Source organism: Rhipicephalus microplus, chromosome 1 (genome assembly GCF_043290135.1).
Source record: "Rhipicephalus microplus isolate Deutch F79 chromosome 1, USDA_Rmic, whole genome shotgun sequence".
Lineage (NCBI taxonomy): Eukaryota > Metazoa > Arthropoda > Arachnida > Ixodida > Ixodidae > Rhipicephalus > Rhipicephalus microplus.
Window position 1 is genome coordinate 239,036,006 of NC_134700.1, and position 14,172 is coordinate 239,050,177.

The window sequence follows — 14,172 nt, forward strand, 5'->3', positions numbered from 1 at the left end:
ACCCCTCTTATTTCTTTGCTTCTCTATAGTCGTGTATACAAAACGTAAAACAACTAAAAAAAGCGCGGAGAAATTCACCTTCTTTCGGGATGGTCAGGCGATTTGTACGAGCAACGCTGAGTCCTGCATTTGGGAACGCTATGCTCAGCGCTCGATGCGTGGCGTGGAGAACAATGTGTGCCGCATAAAATAAAACCCGCTCCAGCGGTCACATGTTACCCACTCCCACGTGCTTCACCCCTTATTGTTTCTTTTTTTTTTGTAAATTTACGCGCGGAGGAGGTGTTTCAGAGCCAACGTGTTCTGAGAGTCCTCGTGTTTGCTGTATGCTGTACCCGCATCTCACACGCTTTCGTTTCACGCCCTTCTACGAGAACAGCCGTTATCCGTTTCTTTCCGCGGCCTGTTCTCTTTTATTCCACTCGTTTCGCACCAGGCGTTGAGTTATGAGAACGCGCCCTCGTTTCTTTCTTTTTTACCTCTAACGTTACTCCGTTTTCGGCGCATAAACAGCGTCGAATCTTTCTCCGTGCCCTTCCGGCATTTCGTGTAAGACTAAATGTAAGCCTTCAGGCTTTCAACACACAATTTGTTTCTTAGGAATTTTTTCTCTTAATTTTTATACTTTGTAAGGTCCTTTTTAAAGTTTTTTTTTTTTCAAGGCTCGATGTGGCGAAAAGATGGCTGAACGAAACGTTGTATCGAGAATGCATAAATAACAGCCGTTTGCTTTCTTTTAAAGCCTTAAAGCAGTGCTTAAAGCAAGATTTCGCCTATAAAAATAATGGAGAGACTCCTTTAGGGTGTTTTCAATTGCTGCTCGCTGAAGTGAAGTGTCACATAATAGAAGACATATCCGCAGAGGGGCAGGAAGAAAGAAAATAAGGCTATGCGCATGATCTCACTTTAAAAATATATTATCAATGTTCTGATAAACCATTTTCAACTGTCATTATTGAATTAAAAACTCCCGGTGCACATTCCCCTATCATGCGACAGGCAAAAAAGTCTTATCGATGGGCATTTCTTGTTTCGCTCTCAGTCAGTGGGTCGTGCGAGCCCGTTTTCTAAAGTAGCAGTATAACAAAGCTTTTGTAGCACAATAAACTGAAATGACTTTAAGGTTTACCTCCCAGCTGAACCCGTATTTTTGAACCTTTATTTAAGGGCTTTGTCAGTTTTCTGCAATTACGTTCATTGTAAACGTCATTTATTGTGAAACTCCTGGCCAAGAAGCGTTTTAGTGTTAATCGAGTTTGAAATAGTCGTAACACTTTGAAGCGTCCTGTTTGTTTCAAAGAAAAAAAAAAAGCTTCTGTTGGGGCTAGTTGGAACATACCGTTCCAAATTCAAGGTATCGTTTCTTTGCGCAAAACCTGGTACAAAGCAAGGAATATAAAACACGAGAGTACAATGCAGCAATGAGTCATTGTTGATTCCTGCGTCTAAGTACTGGACATCCCCATTCGTTGGTTGCGCAAACGGCTAGCATAGTTCGATCAGCGCACTATTGGCGGATAGCCGCATTGCACAAGCACGCCCGTCACCACTATCTGCTCTTCCGAAAGCTTGCGATGACTGGAATCTTTCAATGTATAGGGGGCTTCAGAAGAACCCCGAGCTTTAGGGACGTAAGCTATGGCGCATGTGCGATCGTTCGAGGGGCAAGGAGGGAGGAACGCGCTAAAATGAGCATTCCAACGAAATTGGACGCATTCCTGGGCCTGATTGGCGCTCGCTGGTCGTGCGTGCTGTTTTCTTTGTTCCAAAGAGGATAGCGGCACGCTGGCTGAATGCTAGAGACGAATCGCCGCCTGTCTGTTCGGAATGCGCCACTGTGCTTCCCGCTGGGACGAGTTTAAATTAAAAATCGGAGGCAACTTGAACACAACGAAATAAGAAGGGAGGGAAGAAAACGCGCGAGAAAGGGCACTTTTGATTACGCTACGATCGACAATCAAGCATCTACACAGTTTTCTGTTTTTTTTTATATTGAATGCATTTACTTCGCAAGGGGGACGGATTTCAGTATTTATCACTCGCTTCTCGCTATTACGGCTGCGCTGCCTTCCTACGCAAGCTAGCCATGGAAGACAAGAGCATTCTTTCACACAGAGATGTAGTACTCGCTTCGGCTGTGGCCCTTTAGGTATTGTTTTCCTTTGTTGCTACATAAGCTTTTCTTTATGCTGTTCCCTCTCTTTGTTATCACGCTTGTACCAAAAGTTTCACACCCTGCTCAATAAGCCCTACGTTGCACGCAGAACTGCGCGGAATTAAATCCTGCTTCCACCAATACTCTGCGCCGGGCGTCAATTGTTTACTTCCCCAGCTGCTCCAAAATAATAGCGCGCCGCTTCAAAATAGCAGTCCTTCTATTCCCCTTCCTACCTACCTCTGCTGCAGTTCTTTTCGATTCAATCAAGCTCAGATGTAACGAATTGTATACGGCGTAGATGAGTGTTGCTGCCTGAGTTATTACTGCATTCACATACTGCAATGACATTTATATTACCTTGGGCATCTCTCCCATCTAATCTCTAAACTATCTATCTCCCTTCACATTCCATACTATCAGAGCGGCTCTTCGTGTGTTACGCATATTAAGAGTAATAGTGAATACCAAAAGACGAATGGGGCCATTATTGGGTAGCCTTCCCTGTAAAATGTCTTGTATTTATTTATTGTGATTTTTTTCCACGCTTTTGCTTTCGGCCACTTTGTTCATACATGTGGAACGAACCGTTCGCCATATCCAGAAACACAGGAAAAGGCTGCTGCCGTTGTGGGTGATGAACTGTAATCACGCATTTCACCATTACATGATTACCACAAACACAGTCAAAGCGACGGCTAGAGGAGCGTATACATTCTAGAGCCAGTTCTAAACTACACTGCGCAAACTACTACAACTACAGTCACAAGGTACCCTCGATGTCACTCATCATCACAATTCTGCGAAGTAAGAAATGCTCACTATGCAATTTTTAATTCTGCGTAGAAGTACCCGCTATGCAAATGTATAGGACAGAGGGTGCACGTTTTCAAAGCTGTGGCCGAGGACGACTAGAAATTATGGCTGATCCATTTGTAATGAGTGCAAAGCTTGAAACCACCTACTCATTCCGCAATTACCACTGTACAATTGGTTCTCAATTCATTCTTTCCCACGCAGTATTGCACCTGCTAACTCTATTTCTCGCCAGCCACGAGGTCGGTAAAGGGTACTTTTCAAGACATTTCAAGCGCCTACGTGACTTTGCGGCAAAACGCTCGACTGCCACGCAGGAGGCCTGTGTTCAAATCCTCCATGACCCTGGATACCTTCTTGCCGTAGAGCGTGATAGCCGTGTCGACACAATGGCGACGGCAAAACATTTCGCCGCCAACATCAGCTTCTGTTGTGATCTCGTAACAGATTTCATTGTGAAAAAAAATGACGTCGAAGTTGCCTTTGCTTTGCCACTAGCACAATTAAAACGGGGTGTGGCGTGAATTTTTCGCACGTGAGAATATGGAACGTCAAGGATAGAGCATCAAGGAGTGGCGGGCGTGAAGCAGCCAAAATCAGGGAAGTGCAACCTAGTGTACCATGGCTACAATTGGCGCTGGGGTGCTCTGAACAATTAAACGAGGCTTGCTTGCCCACTCTGAGGTCGTCTGCTCTTCACTACATTGAAATCAAATTGGGCTGCCTAAATACTTCCCGGAAGCCTAAAAACAAAACTTAGGTCTAGTTGGCTAATTTTTTTGAGCAGCCAATAACAAGTGGTGCTGCTGCCATCAGGAATTAGCCGTAGCTTCCGGTTAATAAAGCTAACTCGCGCAAACATAAAGGACTGTCGGGACCAAGCCGAGACAGAAGAGCCGTGAAATTTGGTTCATTCAACCTATTTTTGAGCATGCTAGCTCAGTGCTCTTAATAGTACGCCATTTCCTGAACTCGGTTATTTTCTCTACTAATCCGTTCACAGACAGCAGGAAGAGGAGGAGGTAGAAGAAGGAAAGACAGGAAGGTCAGTCAAGCGTCTGGTTTGCTATCCTACAACGGGGGAAGGAACTTGAGGAATGAAAAGAGAGAGATACAAAGAGGATAACATAAAAAAACAAAAAAAACACGTGAGCTTAACTACACTGCTGTGTTATATAGTAGTGGAAGCAGGACTTCAGGTGTGACACGTTTCACCGTAGGTCATAGGTTCATGATGCCTACTGAAGGCTTGCAAGCACTGGAAGTAGAACGTCCAGTACCTGTTGTACGGCCTTAGCGTGTGGTGATTTCAGCCTGCCGACGAACACTTGAAGTGCGTCGAGCAGAGATTGAAGAACTATTAGGATAGCTTTGTCTTCTGGCAATGCCGATGTGCGCTGTGAATTAGCATGACGCTGCGACTTCGGCAACATAATTCAAACTGTGTCAGTTGTGTCCATGATGGTCTTATTGGTATCGACCATCGCTGATCCATGTGACTGTGGCTTTGGCAATGCAGGCCAAGTGAAGTCCGCAGACACCATGCTTTTCACGGCGTTCTGCTTCATACCAGCCGAGAATAATCCGGGTGAAGAAGGAGATGAGGAAGAAAAGCGTCGAGAGGCCACTGCGGATGCCAATGTATTGAATTTTTCTGATGAACACTTGCGCCGACGGCGCCGCTTTCTGATGATTGCGGTGGCCTCGCGATACGATGTATGGTCTCTCACCATTTGCCTCAATACAGCTATCTCTTTTTTGATTTTTGGGCAATCTTTTGAGGAAGCTTCGTGAGGTCACTTGTAATTTGAACACTTGAGAACGGTGTCTTTACAAGTGGCCGCAGAATTAATTTCAGCACAGCAAGAACATACTCGCTTGCCTTGACATACGCTTCTCACGTGACCGAGCTTCATGCAGTTGAGACATTCGCCACAAACTGTCTTAGAGGGTCGGAAGTGGCCCACCTTTACGTGCGAAGGTAGGGAGTTGCCTCTAAAATTATTTTCACGCAGCTTATGGTACCCAAACAAACAACCTTGACAACGACACTTGATTCATTAGCTGGCTTGACCAGGCCACTTAAGTCCGAGTTGGGAATGGCCGCGTCAACGTCATAGATCACACCGGTGACGATGTTGGAGCTCATTTGTATGTATGAGCGGATGTTGATACCACCCACCTATGTAACGTTGCGTAGAACTTTAATGCAGCAGCATGCGAAACGTCAATCGCCATGACATTATTACGTGGGTTCACTCTGATGTCGATGATTTCATCTGGCACCAGTCGCTCGAATCGCGCCAAAACAGATTGCCTGTTGAGGCGCTTCATGTTGCCGTTGGGCTCATTAGGAACGAAAATGATGGTATTAGAATGAGGCCTTCGCGGAGCTCGTTCATTCGGTGTGTTCAGGGATAAAGAGGTCCTGGCGTTACGTATCTTTGTCTTTCGGCACCTTACAACTTCGAAGTCATCATCAGATGGCCCCTCACCTGTCAGTGAGTAGACATTAGTGCCCTCGCTGTCACAGTCGGGTCCCGTCTGCTTCCTGGTCGTGGCCGTCGTGAACGCTGGAGGACCTGGTAGATATCCGAACTGGTCCATGTACTTCGCTGATGGCGCCTCGCCTGCTAGTGAGTAGACATCAGTGTCCCCACTCTCGCAATCAGGTCTCGTGCGCGTTTTGAACGTGGCCGTCGCGGATGCCGGAGAGCCTGGTAGATATCCGAACTGGTCCTTGTAGATCGCTGATGGCCCCTCACCTTTCGATGAGTAGGTATCAGTGTCCTCGCTGTCACAGTCGGGTTCTGTCCATTTCTTGGACGTGGCCATCACGGATGCAGGAGGACCTAGTAGGCATTCTAGCTAGTCCTTGTACATCGCAGATGAACTCAGCAGCAAAGCTCACGAGGAGCCCATGTTATAGCGCAATTATGTAACTAAATAGGAAACAGCGCTTATTGTTACTTTGACTGTCAGATAGTTTTGGTGGAGCCGTCTGATGGAGCTCATGTAAATATCTCGTCACGTCGTACTCTGTTGTGTTCGCCTATGAGTGTATTCCAAATGGAGTCATGCGTAAGAAAACATCTCTCCATACACCCGAAATCACATGCCCACTCTCGTAACTGAGAATATTACCAGCCCTCCACCTTCTACAATCTGTGTACGAAGTACCATCTGACAGCTATGTCGGACCGACAGCCGTTTCTTTATTTACGCATTCACTTATGTTGATATTGTTATTTTTTTATACGCTCGCTCTCTGCGCCAAGAACATCTTTTCCTCTGAGCTCGTTGCACCATCTGTGTGCTTGCTGACCATCGGTCACTATCGCGCTGACCCTGACGCTTTATTCTTTTCTGTCGGCATCGGTCTTCGTCCCGAGAACTCGTCCATTGTGCCACGCTCTATTTGTTGGCCCCCGGGTCTGCGAGCTGTCCGCGCCATTTCCGCATTGGCGTACCCGAAGCCAAGCAATGGCGTGTCTCTCATCCTTCCCCTATCCTCACTTCTCTCTCTCTCTCTCTCTCTCTCTCTCAATCAAAGGCTCAGACATCCTCGCGTATACGCCCACCAAAGGTTCTGGCTGGGTTTCCTTCTCCCGTTTTCCCGTCAACTGTGTTGGATAGCTTGTCTCCAAGAAGTCGGCACTTTCAGCAGCGAATCGTGTCGCTTTCGGCGTACTTTTGCAATGACGGATCACACTGCAGTAAAAGAACTGGCTGGTGGTAAGACTCAATCTGGTCAGCCTGGAGCTTGGCTTCAGCCATAAGTGTCCTCTGTGCTGCGTACATAGTGTGATTCAAGGTTGACATTATTCGTAGTAACACTAATAGCTGGGCGAGTTGCTATGTATCCGTATTATAACTTTAGCGCGCACAAAACACAGAACAAAAAGAAATAATGACGAGCACTAACTCTCAACTAATTTATTTTGGAAAGGAACAAAACATGTAAGTACCTGGAAAAGCACTCGTGCAAGTCATTTGACACGTGAACATAGATAGGTCTAAACAGAAAAAAATAAACTATTCTCCCTATTTGTTGGAGCCACCGAAGGTTGACTTATCCGTTTATTTGTTCACGTATTTATATGAAAGGCCTCACCTGTTATGTTTATGGGCGAATAAAATATTGGTATCATGAAACACGGTATCAGGCACTTATATGTTTCGTTCCTTTCCAAAATAAATTAGCTGAGAGTCAGCGCTCGTCTGCCTCTTTCTTGGTCTGTGTTTTGTGCTCGCCAAAGAAAGTTATAACATACTATCATTTGTCTCTACCAAGAAAGCTTTATAATTAAATTGTTAAAAAAATTTTGTATTCACCCTAACCAGCGCACCAGTTGCCGTTTCCTGCAGCAACTATTTGTTTGATCGTTATATAGGACGTGCTGTCATATTCATTTTAGTCGTATTTGTTATTTATTTATTTTCTTTCTTTCAAAGAAATATAATAGGTTTCGGTGATTAGTAAGACAATAAAAGAATTAATGAGAAGCTAGTCTGGGCTACTGAAATTTCGCTTGTAATTTTGTGCAAGTAAAATCAAGCAATACAGATTCTACCACAACTGACTTCGATAACGCACTCTATGTCTAGACCTTCATCACAAATTTATCTGGCAACACACACACGCACACAAAAAGAGCAAATTTCATCACTCAGTTTTATATTGCTCTGTTACCATTCACTGATGCCCACGCGATGACTGCAACGGGAAAGTAATTTTAAAAAAATTTGATGCAGACGGTATTTATTTCTGTTTATACGTATATAGTGTTAAAGCTTTTGCCGGGTGTGAACCTTTATCAATGATGACGATGAAAGAAGCGTTTGATATCCAGCGAGTATATTCGGGACAGGCCTCAGCCCCGGCCTATAGACATATGCCTCGAGCCCTCCCGGTGGGATTCCTCGGCTTGCTCGCCAGTCTATAGTGTTTCTTCTGATGCGCAGCCTAGCGGATCAATTGTGACAAAATAATTCTGTTCCTAAACACAAAGGTAATATTTATTTATTTGTTCGTTTGTTTGTGTGTTTATTCATTTATTTATTCTCGCGAAGAAAACTTCGAAACGTGGCCCGTCCAGGCGGGGATGATTTTTCGTCCACGCAACTCAGCGTTCCGCAAAGTCAACGCCCGTGTAGTAATTGAGTAATTAAACGTTTGTTGTTCCTTCGTTCGAGCGTACGTGTTTACCCCAGCTCGCAACTGGCCTCGCACGCCGTTCACAACCCAGAGCTTCAGCAGCCCCTCGCGAGGCGCACGCACTCACTAAGGCGCGCTGACTACGCCTACAAGCTGGCAAGTCCTTTCTAAAAGCCCGTTAGAGCGTGCGCGCGAACACGTAGTGGCGAGGCGACGCACAGCGGCAAGTGTCAGAACTTTGCTTACTCTTTGCGCCGTCCTATACTTTTTTATCTGTACTGGTGCTAGGAATTTCCAGCTCTTTACGCCCGGTGGCAGCACACTCTCCATCAAGCTCGACTTTCCTTCCGCAGCAATTAGCAATTCGTCGCCGGAGCCCTTCTGTTGAGCACAGCTACAAGCTCCTCCCAGTTCATTTGCTTCTATTTTTTTCCCTTGCTGCTCGCTCGCATCAAGTGCTCTTTCAACAACGTCTCTCTCTTGCAGCACTCTTGCAAGTCTCCCTCCTTTTGAGTGCTCCAAGCGGGTGCCGCGGGAATTCTCTCCGGCTGTACGTGTCGTGGCGGCATCGTGGATCGAAACAAAAGAGCGCCGACGCCCCTTACTGTGTATCTTCGTGCTGACTGGGAGCTTTGCGTGGTGAATAGGAGACTGCGAAAAGAGGGGCGAAAGAAAAAGACCAGGGCGGTCCTTATTTCATCCCCGAACCCATTCGAATTCTCTAACTTATTCTCCCCTCAGCGCACTCGACTCACGTTGTAATTGTTGTGACACTGTTTCCTTGAATAAATGATGCGGGATCGGTGCAGCGCAGTCACATACCCACGCGCATTCGTGCGTGCCTCTTCCCGCTGGGGTTAGCCGAGTGCTCAACACTTTATATCATCAATCTGCACTCAGGTGAAAATAATGAAGACAAAAAAGACAATGCGTGATCTGTCACTTCCCTCGCGTTCTGTAGTCGGGACTTCTTTAACCTTTAATAATGACAGTTCACTCTCTGAAAAAAAGTACCACTGCGTCGAGCTCACACGCTGCATCTCTTGCCTTTTTGTTTCACAATAAAAGCTGCTGTTAGATCCCAACTACAGTTGTTTTTGGTGCTGTAACATCGTAACCACTATTACGCTAAATAGGAAAAAAATATCAAGGATAGAGTAGGATGTTAACCCGAATGCACTGCGTGACAGCCAAGAATACTACCGTAAAGACAAGTGGGTTCCTGAAAATACATCGCAAAAGGGCTTATAAAGGCCTCATGTAGGAGGCACAATTACGTCGACATGTGTAATATGTTGTGGTAGAAGAGTAACTTAAGAACCAAGCGTCACATAGTATGGATTTGGCAGCAAGTGGGTCTTTCATTGCCCCCAATCGACTACAAAAGGCTTAGTTATGACTATTCATCGTCACCAGCCACCGAATCAACAAATTTTAAATAATGCTTCACCAATGTGAAGCGGCTATCTCGCCTCACCACAAAACAAATCAAATAATGACGCCGCAAGTGGTTCCCTAAGTTTCAAGAAGCACGATGACGTGTAGCAGGGACCAGGCAATTGTACCTGCAGTTGTGACGAAGGAGTTCACAGATGTTTTGAGAAAAGCAGTTCTTCCTTTTTTCTCTGACTGTGCCTCGTGTTTCGTGCCGGCCTGGCGTGTTTTGTCACAGTGGAGAAAAATGACCTCAGTGCCACCTTTAAGCCTTCTCTGTGCATGACCTGTGTTGTCTATGAGGTCGAGTTATTGATTTTGCGAAATGAAATGAGCAGTATACTGCCATTGAACGTCTGCACCATGAAAACCATTGCTGTTTTTTTTTTCAGTGGGAGCGGAGTGCGGTACTATTCACCAACTGATTCATGGTGGATAAATACAAGAATCTGTCCTAATGAGACTAGATCATCAATCATGCCTTATTTCAGAAAATCCTTCCATGGCCATTTATGAACGACATCATTGAGAATTCAGTTTTTTTATTGGTTTGTTTGCTCATTTATACAATACTACCTCGAAGAATTGTTTGTGCTAACTCATCAAACAAAACGTTCTAGTCATAAATCATTTCCGTATAAATCATCACCCCTTCTTGGAAGTTATTGTTAAATTGAATAGCACTCTTCAGGAGGTTATGTAGGGAATTTGAGCAATGGTTAAAGGAAGTTTGAGCAACGGTTGAACTAAAGGGAGTTCAGGAGCAAGATCTAGCTCTAGAAGATATGAATTCTTGCGCACAATTGATGTCAACTTACACAGTGAAGTTTGACATCCGTACCGAAACGATACCGCACCATAAAACGTAGACGACAAAGAAAAATGGTTTTTCAAGTGGAGAGGCCTTCACCTTGAAAATAGTGACTGGTATCTAGTATTGTTAGGCCTTGAAATACTCAATTGTTTCGGCAACGTGCCAAGCACGAAAATTATGTGTGGTGGAAATGTAAGAGTTGTGCTGCCATCCTAACTTACTTCAAAGTACATTCATAATTGACAGCGCGAATAACATGACTGAAAAAAATGTTTGAATGTTATAATGTGTTAGGAACTTCACTTCGTTCAATAGTGGACGTATAAGAATGTAATCAACCGCTTTAATTAGCGTACGAGGACACTTAGTGTTGACGTTTTATTTCTTGTACTGCGTCGATATGACCCTTGATTTCCAAGTAGTATGCTCAAGAGCATTACCTTTATTTCTGAGACAAAAAACTCAGTTATTTCACACACAATATTGAAACTAAAGCTATATGCAAATTTACACTGCTTACCTCGCTCCTACTCTTTTATAATCACTTTTAACCAGAACACTTGCGAATTTCAATGACAATCAAATAGTCGATCGTCAATCCCACGTTAAATCATAAGGGACCGGGAATTTTCGCAACGGCTCATGAAGAAAAAATTATTGCAAAAAATAAAGACCACAGCTAGTACCGTTAACAAAGGGCATTCCCAAAATCTCTAAATGCAAGCGGCATGGAAGGTCATGTAATAACATATTTACTTCCTTAGCGTGAGAAAACATCGCGTGCTGCGCGTGGTTACTTATTCACAAGGAGGAAAGATGAAGTGGGGAGGAATATAGCGACTTAATTACGAGAAAAGACCTGGAATAGCAAATGGCATTGCACTCTATAGGCGACGTTATTCGGGACACGCCTTCATTCTCGTACAACTTTTAGGAGACTTTAGGCTTATTAAGTAAGCGGTCATAAATATTAACGAAACGGTACAGGTCACAATAGAGCGTTGAAGGAAAACAGCGTATCTTGTTTCACTCGTGTTGACCGTCATCTTACCGGTCTCCTGGGATTGAAAGATAAGAAAAAAAGGTGTTTCAAGCGCACGAAACATAACTCGAGAAACCTGCAGAATCAAAACGATGTGGGACGAGGCGCACTTGATTAAATCTGGGAGGCCATCCTGAAAACGGAGAATTGTTAATTTATCGCTGCATAGGCATGAAAACCTCTCGCTGAAACTTGCAGTCTTAATTTCATTCTTCTCGTTTCCACAGCTAGCCGGTCGAAGATGTAAGTACGTTACTTAGCTTTTTTTCGCACGTAGGCGTCTTGTACTTGCTTTTTTTTTCTTTTTTTAGCATTGAGTCCGCAACTCATTTTCGATGATCAATACTTTAACGCCTGGAAGTAAGACGATGGTGAAGCGTGCCTATGAATATTCGAAGTGTTGATTTTTCGGAGAGGTTTCAGCCGACGGCTTTGTCAAATATGTTCATTGCCTGAAGCATTCTAGACCATATGCTAATTAATGTTTTACGAAAGAGATTCTATTCACTTCTTTTTTTGTCTGTTTCATGCACAAACACTGTAAATATTAGACTGCCTTTATTACAAGATGCCCGTTTATTTGATTGGTGGTTAGGCTGGTAAGCCTACCAGCCCATAAATTATTTTATTGGCTGGTGAGCCGGCTGCGCAACCCAGTCGTATTCCGTAACATGATCTGCTATTTTCTATTCCCACTCAGTAAGAGTACAACGATGCAGAAGATCGTAAAGAAACTTTCGCTCTGAAGTGTGGTATATGTGCAATATCGACAACTCGCTGTGGCCCCCCGGTCATAGAAAGACCGTATGCACTTACCGATAACGATGAGGTGGGTCATGAGTTTCCGGGTCCAGTCTTTCTTGAAGTCCACGGCGCACACGTAGGAGCCGTTGTCGGCGTGCCGTAGGCGGTCAACGCTCAGCACGGCAGGAGTCTGGATGACCGAAAAGTATGCGCGACCCTGAAGGCTGCTGCGCAGCGCACTCTGGCGAATCTGCGACAAGCTGCCCGTTCTGGGATTGACGTCTATGCTGTACACGGGGTTGGGCCCCGAGTCCTTGAACCAGCGGATGCGCACCGCAAAGTCGCCCGCTGCTGGAGCACTTATGTCACAGCTCAGTTGCACCTGGCCGCCTTCCAGCGCCGTCACCGTCTGTGCCTCAGCTGCAGAAAGAGAGAAAATACAAAGTGTTTTCAACACCTTATGACGAGAAATTTCCGGGAACGAAATGTGAACTAAGCAGCGTAATGAGAACGTATTATTCTGTTTCACAGTTCGCCATGGTAGACCAGAGCGTATACAGTGCTCGGCCGCTGACCCGAAGGACGCGGTGGTCACATTTCAGTGGAAGCGAAACCATTGAGACTCGCGTGTTGTGTGATGTCAGCGTGCGTTAAAGAACAGCAAATGGTCGCAATTTCCGGAGCCCGCCCCTACGGCGTTTCTCATATTCATATTGTGGTTTGGGGACGTAAAACCTTATATATTATTGTTTTGTTTGACAATGCACACAATACAACTTTTACGCTTGAGGGAGAGAGAAAAAGCAAAGGGAAAGGCAAAGAGGTTAGCCAGGTTGAGTCCGGTTGGCTACCCTACATGGGTTAAAGAGAAAAGGAAAGAAATGAGTGGAGAAGAAAAAAGAAGTAAAGTAATATACTGGCACGCATAGCAGCGCGAACCGCGCATGTCCATAAAGTCATAAAACTGCGAACTTTCACTGAGTACAGCGCGACTTGGGCTGTCCAGGATGAAGTACAGCTGCAACACATGCTGTTAAAGAAGGCTTCCAAGGACTGGCTCCAAGCTATCCTGAACTTGCAGATCACTTGAAAAGACCAATATATTAGGCATTCTTAGTGCTTCACATTTGTACATAAGGAAGACACATTCAAGCATCAATATTACTTCCAGGGCCACAACAAAAGAAAAAGTTATACTGCATGAGAAAACCGAAATTCCACATTGATGTTTGCCTGCGATAATATACTTGACAAAAAAAAAACTAAAGATTTTGAATCGTAAATTGCACACATTTTTTTTCTGTTTCAGTATTCAGTATTGCAGTGAGTTATGAAAAAAAGTGTAAATTTAAGGGCTTGGTTGGTTTGTTCGACACAATATTGATGTTAAGTAACAGACGATATCGCCAGGAAGATGATAGAGGATGTTATTATCAATTATGTTTTTTTTGAGGTCGGCACCAGAAAAAAAAACATAGCACGGCTATGAAGCTATAGCGACATCAGCAGAATAAGAAAACTCAAGAAATGACAGGTCCTTGCCGAATATAACGAAAATAAAATGCAATACAATATCAGCGATATCAAACGCAGCCATTTGTAGTCGCTCAAGCGTACGGAAAGAGTGGTATTGTGGCGTCGATGACAATAATTTTAACGTAATATTAATTCGCGAGCACATCCCACTGTATTCGGCCTCTGCCCTCACGTCTCACATCAGAGATAGCTCGAGCTCTCAGGTGCAGCTCTGTTTGTGGTGTGTAGTTACAAACATTATTGGTTAGAGCGAATGGAGCAAATAATGTTTTGGCTCCACCAAACAATATACCACATTCATAAATGATTTGATGTGGTATGGTGCATTGAACTCCGCATCATAAAGAAACAATGCCCTCGAGGTTAGAATCACTGTGCAGCCTCAATTTTCATTGTTCTCGATGTAGGCGTATTGATTTTCATGGTTGTGCGAACCGCCACGGACACATATAGCCCATCGGGCAGGTGACGTA

General features: G+C 44.6%; 1 protein-coding gene across 2 annotated transcripts in view; it reads right to left on the reverse strand.

The window, feature by feature from the left end:
• Positions 1–14,172, reverse strand: part of LOC119166092 (synaptogenesis protein syg-2) — a 159,596-nt gene that overhangs the window by 55,938 nt on the left and 89,486 nt on the right. For both annotated transcript variants that reach the window (XM_075891688.1, XM_075891687.1), the window contains exon 2: positions 12,236–12,583. In XM_075891688.1, coding sequence (XP_075747803.1) covers positions 12,236–12,583 — 348 coding nt within the window. The remainder of the gene's footprint in view (positions 1–12,235; positions 12,584–14,172) is intronic.